At 52.8% G+C, this 10169-nt stretch overlaps 1 protein-coding gene across 1 annotated transcript; it reads right to left on the bottom strand.

Moving 5' to 3' along the window:
* Positions 1-1891: 1891 nt before the first annotated feature.
* Positions 1892-8271, bottom strand: LOC133343247 (neuronal vesicle trafficking-associated protein 1-like). The gene is made up of 3 exons (XM_061552682.1): positions 8266-8271; positions 7400-7510; positions 1892-6080 (listed from the first exon to the last, which is right to left on the bottom strand). Exons 1-3 carry the CDS (start codon positions 8269-8271, stop codon positions 5760-5762), a joined length of 438 nt encoding a protein of 145 aa, XP_061408666.1. The 3' UTR covers positions 1892-5759.
* Between the last annotated feature and the right edge of the window lie 1898 nt (positions 8272-10169).

Raw genomic sequence — 10169 nt, 5'->3', positions numbered from 1 at the left:
CAGTGAAATAAGCGCTTGGGAAAAACCTATTTTGAATCATAACGCTATAGATTATTTTATTATTATTATGGATGGACTCGTCCCTGCCATATAAATATGGAGCTACGACCAGTCGGTTTGGGCATTAAACAGGAGATGAGCGACGGTCCATATTTGAGTTCCCACCCTCACCCACACTCCCCTTCCACAGCGATTATGGGCGCCCCGGTGGCGAGATGTGAAATGCCTCGCCTGGTATGCAGGAGGTCCTGGGTTTTGATCGCGACCCTGAGCCTATACGTCTGCGTCTTTCTACCTCGCGGCCGCGTGGATTCTTCTCCGGGTCCTCCGAGTTTTCCCTCCGCATTTAGAAGCGCGCATTTAGAGTATTTGTGCTGCTATAAATGTCCACATTATAAGCCACTTTGTTGAGCCATCATTTGCGGTCAGGTCGCTTCTGACAAAGAGCTGCATAGCTCAGTGAGCCTTTCCTGGTAAAATATAAATAGTTTAGTTAATAGTTTTAGTAGTTTCAAATTCATCTCACGACTTCGGCTCCCAATTCCATTCGTCCCGTTTCACCGACTCGCTTGTAAAGTTCCGTTTCCTCCGTCGATTAAACGTACCGATCATCATCGACTTGTCATCTCCTCACGCGTACGATTCCACGGTTGTGTCGTTCGCGGAGTGATAGATTCTAATCGACGCGTCGGTACCCGCCGAGTGATTTTCTGCTCGAACGATGCCCATTGAGGAGTTGCTTGTTCCCTGTTCACAGCCCTGAGCCAGTGGTGGAAATTCCACATTCCTTTTTCTTCCTATATTCGCATGGAAGTATAATAGGTGACGTTTTGGGCGATGGGCCGTCTTCATAGCACATAAAGAGAGAATTTAGAGATCGAATTGATAAGGGTTGCAGGCTGCACGTGTTTACACAATGGGGCCTGATGAGAATTACATTTACAATGTTTTCCTGATGAGCAATGTTTGAATAGCTATATGAATAGTTACACTCATAGTAGCTATTGAGTGGCAAAACCCTTTCATAATTAACAAAATATTGCTACATTGATGAATTCGTCTCAATAATTCACATTTCGTAATTATAAATGCGATACAAAATTAACAACACTTCATGTGACCTCCTTTGCCAGTACCAAAATATGAGAATAGGTTTTCCCCTTTTTTCTGGCAACAAAACAAGTGTTAAGATGTTAAAACACCAAACTGAAACCTTTTACATGGACTCGTGTCTGCATTAACCACAATACTTGTGGTCAAAATGCAAACAAAAAACGTACTCTGATAATATATGCATTGTCTTTGAAACTGGTTGGACCAATCAGTCTTTGAAACTGATTTCAGTTTGGTGTTTTAACATCTTGAGACCTGTTTTGTTGCCAAAAAAGGTGGAAAACCTATTCTCATCAACAACACTCTTGACTTTTTGCATTCACTGCTCGGGCAAGGGAAGGAATCGAATCGCGGATCGCCAAGCGGAGTGAATCGCTGAGCCAAAAGGCCGCTATCCGAGAGCGGCTCTGATGGGCAGCACGCGATATCTTCGTGTTCTCCAGCGCCGGCAGACACATGTGGACACGGGGAGATGGGGTCACGTGGTCACGGGGACGAGGGGATACGGGGTCACACGGTCACGGGGACGAGGGGATACGGGGTCATTGGAACACGTGGACATGGGGTCACATTGATAGGGGGACACACGATTACGGGAATACGGGGCACGGGATCAGGGTAGGGGGCACGTGGTGACACTTCCCTCTCCAATTACGAAGCATTCCCATTCATTCTTCGCTCACTCTTCACTCGCGGTGTCGTAGGTGGGCGAGCGGCCGCCCGCCCGCGCGAGAACAACGCACGCGGGGTTCACAGACGCCGCCTAAACGCGAGCGGGTTGTTTGTTGAGTGGTGTGTTTATTTATTTATTACGGATGGGGGGGGGGGGTACATTTAAACGTCACACACTACTTCAAACGAGCCAACAATTGCTTTGCACTGAGATCTACGTTCACGATTGGTGTGCGTGAGCCTGAAGAAGCTAAAAGTTAAATAAACGCCACGACTCGACGCGTCTCCCGACACACACACAGGCGCCACCCCCACCACCCCCACTACCGCCCCCACCACCCCCACTACCGCCCCCACGAATTCACGCGGGCGAGGAGGAGGGGGGGCCCTGCGACCAACACGACAAGAGGTCTCATCATTGCGGGGTTCCCCTGTTCGTACCCAGGTTCAACTAAACGATTACAACTTTTATCTTCAAATATTAACCAGGTTAGGCCCACTGAGCGATGTGGGCTCCTTTTTTCTCTCCCAGAAGCGACCTGAAGCCACGAAGTGGCTTCATCGTGTGGATATTTACGGCAGCCAAATCCTCTGAACGCGTGACGTTGATTCTAAATGTGGAGGGGAAAACCCGGAGATAAATCCACGCGACCGCGGGGAGAGTGACACCGCAAACTCGAAATATACAGCAGGCGTCAGGGTCGGGTTCGAACCCACGACCTCCTGCATACCCGGCTAGGTAGTCAACATCTCATAGCCACCGTGGCGCACAGGTACCCCCCTCCACAGCTCGCCGTTAGATCCCACAGGTGTGTCTGGGTGTTCAGGGGGAGTCGCTGTACCGGTGGGGGGTGGGGGAGTTTGTCGTGGTGATCAACACTTCGCAGCGTCACCTCGATAGAACCCCTAAAGAGTCTTGCCTGCGCCATCCCGCAAACATCGTCATCTGCGACGCGGGCAGTGACTCGCCCGGGGGCTGAAGTGGGAAAAAACGTCTTCTTTCAAATAAACTGCAGCGGCCAATCAGAAACCCTCACGCCTCGTACTCACGCCAGTTCGTTGTCCCTCCTCTCCCCCGACACTCCGATGAGCACGGTCGGCTACGTGCGGTGCGAAAGAAGTCCAACGTACGTGCACACACGCTCGGCGACACGGCGCGCCCGTTAGCACCCTCTCTCTCTCTCTGAGCCCCACAGCCAACTCTGATTATTAGTGGCGGCTGCATTTTGTTTTTTTTTACCAAGCCCCGCAGTCGCAAGTTGCTTTAATTCGTAATTCCCTCCGTTGTATTGCTCTTCCGGTAGCTCCCTTGATGGTTACGGCTACGGAGTCCGTGGCGATTATAATCAGTGGGTCTCTGAAGTACCCGGCCACCCCTGACGAACAGCAACGACTACCCCCCCCCCCTCCATTCAGAGACAGGACCTTTGTCGAGGTGGCTAGGAGAGAGTTAAAGACGCCATCACGGACAATGCCGCTCACATTGCCCCCCCTCTCCAAGATCCCGCAACTGCTGCAGTCGACAGCTGACCCACGCCAGAGGTTCTACTCTTTCACTCATGGAGGTTTACACAGTGGGTGTGAATGTCCCCCCCCCCCCCCCCGATATTAGGTGGTGCCCCCTGTTTTACTTGGCCTAGAATAGCCACTGAACAGCGCTTTGTCGGCAACTGAGTCGCATTGTTGTCGGGATTAAGTGGCCGAGGCGCTGTGGTCACAGCGAGGCGCTGCGATCTGGGCAATGAGCCATCCTCCTCCTTGGCTGCGCCGGAGGTAGTGCCCAGACTTAGGGGAAACTCACAAAGTACACAAAGGACGAGGGTATTCGCACTTGGGAGCCGCGCCGAGTACACGCACCTGCACCCCCCTGAAACACAAGTGCAGGCAGCGGCGAGTTCGGGACTCCAGGTTCAAGAGGCGATAATCCCCCGCGGGATTTCCAGTCTCGGGTGACACGCGCAGGTGAGTTCGTTGATGATCGGAACGCGAAGGCAACGGGTGATGACGATGGTGTTGATGCACCAGTGCTGGGCTCTCCGCAGGCCAGTTCTCCGGGGAAGATCAGTAGACGGCCTTTTATGACTTTGTGTGTCTAACCATCGGCTACTGCAGAAGACCAAGATGATATTTACTATCTGCTCGATACGTTAACACCAACCCCGGCACCTCGAGCACGTGGCTCCTCCTCACATCCTCTTGGTTGACGCTGCCCACCAGGTCCTCTGAGCTGGAGAGAACCTCGTGGGTGGAGGAGGTGCAGGGATTCGGCCACAGCCTCCACCGCTACTTTTGAGACTTGAGGATACAGCTGAGCGTGGGGGCTTTGCCGATGAGGACCTCTAGGAAGAGGGCTCGCTTGGAGGGCTTGCCATGAGGAGACCGGGTTCAAAATAACATGAACCTATTGTTGCCAGCAGAGTTGGTCAGCATTGTGCCATCATCAGCATCTTCACACGTCACCTTCGCATTCCAGTTACTCAGAAAATCTATTGGCACTTGTCACCCGAGACTGGAAGACTCGGGGTGATGTGTGTAGCCTCCTCAACCTGGAGCCACGAGCCGACACTGCCTCTAAAACAAACGACTCCACCCCCCACTACCCCTACTGCCTCCACCCACCCCCACCTCTTAATTTCTCTGCAACGGGGATCAAACCTTGCAGTCTCGCTCTTACCTTCGCCCCTACCCCCTCTGTCCCGTCAGCAAACACTGGAGCTATACACAGCGTCGCCTACCACACCAAAGCACACTTGTCATCATTAATACATAAGTGTTGAGCTGGATGCCACTAAACAACTCCAAGCCGCGACAAGTCAGTACCATAAAAGAGTTAAACACAACGCAAAGGAGGAGGTGACGTGGTGCCTATGGGGTGTTGGCCGCTGGAGGGATGTGCGGGGTTTGTGACCGCCACGCGTTCCACCATCGCCCCCTCCCCCCGGGGTCGCCAGGGTACCACGTGACGGGCCGGTGTCTCTGACCGCACGTCCGCAACGCGTCCTAACCTCGTGGCTTCTGATCGACGAACCCTCGTCCCCGGCACCCCCCGTCATTCTCAAGCAAACCTCTCGGCTTAGGGCGCGCTTTTGTTTAATAACTGCACCAATCAGGTAAGCCAATAAATAAATATGCTACTAGCTAATCAAAGAAATACATAAATACCAGTTGAACACACACACACGTCAATAAATTAATGTTCACGAGTAGCAGTAAGGCTCCTTACAGTATTGTCGTGTCGCTAGCAATGAATAATACAGAACAATGTGACTCGTGCAGATGTGAGGAATCGGATTCAGAGTGGCTGGTGCACGTGGGGAGAAGGTGACAGGAAATTCTCCGTGACATTGCGGATTCCTGGCAGGTAGAAAAGTAAGATCTACGAGAACGCGGTTAAACCGGTCACCGTAGATGGGTCTGAACGCTGGGAGCTGCCAAGAAGCAGCGGTACCGAGGGCGTTAAGGGGATCCTTCCGGAAGAAAATAAAAAATCGAGAGCGGTGAGAGTGAGATACGAGCAGAATTGGAGGATCCGAAGCAGAGCTGCCGGGACGAGGCGAAGCGGAACGAGCAGAAGGAGGAGGAGACAAATCTGACTCAGATTCCCCAAATCTGCGCGCGTGTCAGCGGCAGCTGCGCGCGTGTCCCCTAGATCACCGCGCGTGGCCTCACCCCCGCGCGCACGGCGTGTGTCCGCATGTGCGCATGCGTGCGTGCGTGTGTGTGAGTGAGCACGCGTGCGGGTGCATGCGCTGTGTGTGTGAGCGTGCGTGTGAGCGTGCGTGAGTGTGTGTGAGCACGCGTGCGGGTGCATGCGCTGTGTGTGTGAGCGTGCGTGTGAGCGTGCGCACGCGTGCATGCGCTATGTGCGTGCGTGTGCATGGATCGCGATCCCGTGCGTGCACCCGTGTCTTTGCGCCCCAGCGTGCGTGTGCGTGCGCCGAATCGAAACACGCGCCGCCGCCGCCGCAGCCGCGTCACACGGAGGCGCTGGGTTCCTCCAGCCTGGCTGGGGGGGGCGTGCCCCCCGTGCCCCCCGCGACGCCCTTGCCCTCGGCCCCGACCTCAGTCCCGGCGCCGCCCCCCCAGGGCGAGGCTCCTGCGTCGTCGCTGTCGTCACCGCCGTCATCGTTGTTGTTGTTGTTGTCCCGGGCCGCGGGCTGGTGGGAGGCGGTGTGCGACAGGGACTGCCTCACCACGGTGTAGCGGTTGACGAGCGTCAGGAAGCGGCCGGGGGGCTCCACCCCCTCCCCCGCGTAGTACGACTCCATGAGGCCCACGGGCACGCAGCGTTTGTGCTGGGGTTGGGGGGGGCATACGGGGAGATGAAAGCGGGGGGGGGGGGTCGTGGGTCGAGAGGGATGGAGCAGGAAACAGGAGAGGGGGAGACGGATTGAGATAATGTGCAAGGTAGGGAAAGGGGGACACGAGACGATGGGGGGCGTTGGGATGCACGTGGATATACAGCAGGGAGGAAAAGTGGTGGGAGATGGAAAAGAGCCGGAGACACAGACAGGGAAACAGAATAAGATGGGAAGAGGAGGAGGTGGACGAGGAAAGGATACGGGGTCAATCCCATGTGTATTTGCTTCACAGAAAATCCCGTCTAGCCAGTTACCTAGCGAGATGCGCAAGGTAGATCCGTGGTGCATCAGCACCGAGCGAGAACATTCATGGCATCACTGGAATCCGTGCGAGTGTCCGCGACAGTAAGAAGACGACGAGAAGCGCAGAGGGCGAGAATATGTGATGATTGTTGCTTAAGTTCTGCACATCGCGCCACGTGGCGAGGTGATGTGTGGTGCACATCGCGCCACGTGGCGAGGTGATGTGGTGCACATCGCGCCACGTGGCGAGGTGATGTGTGGTGCACATCGCGCCACGTGACGAGGTGATGTGTGGTGCACATCGCGCCACGTGGCGAGGTGATGTGGTGCCCATCGCGCCACGTGGCGAGGTGATGTGTGGTGCACATCGCGCCACGTGGCGGGGTGATGTGTGGTGCACATCGCGCCTAGTGGCGAGGTGATGTGTGGTGCACATCGCGCCACGTGGCGAGGTGATGTGTGACTCAGCCGCTCGTGCCTCCGTGGTCGATCAATATTTGTTATCACTCTACGCCCCCCCCCTCCCCTAAAGCTCCCAACTCCAGCTGATCCAATATGCCACTGCCAGACTCAGCACCTGCACCAGTCCCCAAATGGACCCACGATCAACGTCAAGATCGCACTCGCCGTCTTCAAGATACCCCATGGACTTGTCCCTACCTACTTGCATCTTGCCCTCTCACCTCACTCTAGTTTCTTCCATGCACTCTCCTACTTCTCTCCTCTCATCTCACTCTACTCCCCGCTGCGCCCCAGCAACCAACCCTTCCTGTCGAAGCCCCCAGTCACCCTTCGCTTAGTGGGAGATCGTTCCTTCTCCTTGCTGCCTCAATACTCTGGAAGCCCCTTCCATCCGTGCTGTTAACTCCCTGCTCATATTTAAATTCAAAGCTAAATCCATTCCTTATTTTATCTACAGTTGCAATGCTCTGTAATCGTTGTATTGATCGCATAGCTCTCGCCATAGCAATGTGGAATGCGCACCGCTGAATGTATGGCTAGGCACGTACCTGCAGGTAGGATCCCTCGGGGCAGCTCTGTTCGTACTTGTACACCTTGTAGACGACTAGAAAGACGACGCAGGCCAGGAACGCGAGGCCGAACATCACCAGCAGAGTGAGCTGCGGATGCACACGTGGGTTGCAGAGTGAGTGCGCGTTTGTGCTGCATCGCAGCAAGTTGCCACAGTGGGGAGCGCAGTTGCTGCATCTGTCAGTCATCTCAGTGAGGTGACCCATGGCACCTGATCTGTCCCGTGACCTCCTGCCAGCGAGCCTTCGACACTTCACGTGGCCTCAAAGTGGTGAACGGCAGCGGTTGTTGTTGCGTGCTGTATTGAACGTCGTGCGTTATGTTTGTAAAGCTCGTGTGTGTGTGTGAGAGTTCGTATGTTTGTGAGCGAATTCATTTGCATTTTATTTATGAGCTGATGGGTGTAAGTTCAAGAATGTGTGTGTATGTATGAGTTTGTGTGTATGTCAGTTCAGTGAATGCGTGAGTTCATGAACGTGTGTGTAGGAGTTCGTGTGTATGTTGCAGAGTGTATGTATAAGTTAATGTGTGTGTGTGGAAATATGTATGAGTTCATGTGTGTATGATCGTGGGTGTGTGTGCGAGTCACGGTTGTGTGAGTAGGCGTGCAGGTGTGTTGATAAAGGTGGTACATCGGCCAGTCATCTCAGTCGACCCATGTCACCTGGGTCTGTCTCGTGACCTCCTGCCAGCGGGCGTTCGACACATCACTCGGCCTTAACGTGCACATAGCCTGGCACAAGCGCCGTGGTGACGTCACAGCCACTTAGTGGCGAATGGCGGTTGTTGTTGCTGCTGGTGTGTGGAGTGGGGATGGGGAGGCGTTGCGATGGTGGAAGGGCACCTCCATAACGAACAACTGTCGGGAGGAGCCATTCCAGTCGTGTTCAAAATCAGACATTGTTTGGACTTTGTGCTAAGTTCTTGGCTTTTATTCAAACATCACCATTTTGCAATCAGGCCTGCCAGAAGCTCGGAATCAAGCCCAAACATGCTTCCGAGCTTATTCGGAGCATTTTAATAATTAAATACACATTTCCATTGTACTAATGAGAAATTCAGTGGATGCATGAGACTACATTACAATTTCCAACATTTAATAACATAAGAGGATTAGAGAATAGCAGACGCAGAGTGAGCACCTAATTCACTCTCGTGCCCGTGGATGGCAGCGGCTGAAAATATCGCAATAATCTCACAATGTACACAGGTACTAAACTATTAAACAATGTTTTATTTTACCAGGTAAGGCTCACTGAGCTATATAGCTCTTTCTTAGAAGTGACCTGGCCACAAATGATAGCTCAAGAAAGTGGCTTTTGTGGAATTTTATAGCAGCCAAATAATCTAAGCGCATGATTCTAAATGTGAAGGGAGAACATGCAAACACCAAATATACAGCAGGCATCAGAGTCGGGATGGAACCCACGACCTCCTGCATACCAGGCGAGGGAGATAACATCTCGCCACCCGCGGCATACCTGAGTGAGTCTCAAGATTCGTTTTCAGGAGCATACTTGTATTGGAATGAAATTAAAACAAAAAGGGAGCCGTGCTAGCAATGATGTACAAGCATAAAAACGCAGCTCTTTCAGAGCAACGTAGTCAGAAAACGTTAGCTTACAGACGGTATTGTGCAACATTCCCCCCCTCCCCCAGCGATTCTATGAATGATGATCACGAAATTAGTGTCAATACTTGATGAAGTCATCTATTACCTAAACCTCATTGTCAGTCTCTTTAAAATCGCGACATTTGTCCGATGTGCACAGTGGCCAAAACCACAAGCATAAATGTAAAAGAAGCACATAATATAATGATTTAGTGCACAAACGTAAATAATATATTCGTATAAGCGCAACGTGACCCGATAATGCTCTATTTGAATCTACGAACGCATGCGGAAGCGTCACACGCCGAATGAGGAAGACATCCGGCTGTAGTGTGGCGATAATTACCACGGCGGGTGAGCTGTGTCAGTTGTCTACTCGCTCGCGTGCCAGTGTATTACAATGCTTACCCAGTTGCTTGCTAATGGATGTTCTTCTTGTCTGTATTATCTGTGCAGCTCAGCCACCCCCCCACCACCACCCTCCATTGTGAACCAACCCAGCGCACATCCACCCCACAACAATGCCCATGTAATTGCCTGCCCAATGGAGCCACTTACTCATCCGCCATTACCGCGCGCGTCACGTGCAAAAATGTGGTTTTCGCTCATTCCCGAAAACCACCATGAGCGCGAACAATCGCTGGCGTTCTCCCTTTGTCGATGTGACCGTGTCCCAATTGTAACCATCGTGCACGAGTGATGCGCTGAGAAGCCACGTGGTGACGCCTCAGGCCTAGTTGCCCCTGACAACCATGTAGGGCCGCAGCCACCATTTTGTCACCTGGTTGTCGACACGGGTGGTTAAACCCTCGTGTACGCGACGCCGGCCCACTTTCATTTCCGTCTGAGATTTGTTTTTGGTCAAAAACGCGCAAATGTCACTGCCAGTCAGCAAAAAGTCGGCAACATCACCCAGGCACAGGCTCTTGGCGATGCGTTTCGGCCATTTTGTCAAGATGTTATTTGAACCCACGTTCTAGTCACCAAATACATACGACGTTGTGGCAAAATTGTTTGACATTGAACGTCATGCAACTATAGGAATTGTTTTGCCTGTTTACTAGGGTGTGTGTATTAGTAACAGCCCTGCTTTCTAATACAGTCTCTGTGGCAATTATTGCTTATTTAGAGTGTAC

This window comes from Lethenteron reissneri, chromosome 17 (genome assembly GCF_015708825.2).
Source record: "Lethenteron reissneri isolate LAM-NWPU_2019-01 chromosome 17, ASM1570882v1, whole genome shotgun sequence".
NCBI classification, from domain to species: domain Eukaryota; kingdom Metazoa; phylum Chordata; class Hyperoartia; order Petromyzontiformes; family Petromyzontidae; genus Lethenteron; species Lethenteron reissneri.
Note: the sequence above shows the minus strand (reverse complement) of the source record. Positions and strands in the feature narration are given on the sequence as shown.

Excerpts from the sequence above, each read along its gene's own strand:
- LOC133343247 (XM_061552682.1), bottom strand. Across the intron at positions 6,081-7,399 it reads CCGAGGGATCCTACCTGCAG|CACAAACGCTGCGTGCCCGT; the intron begins GTACGTGCCTAG and ends CCCCAACCCCAG.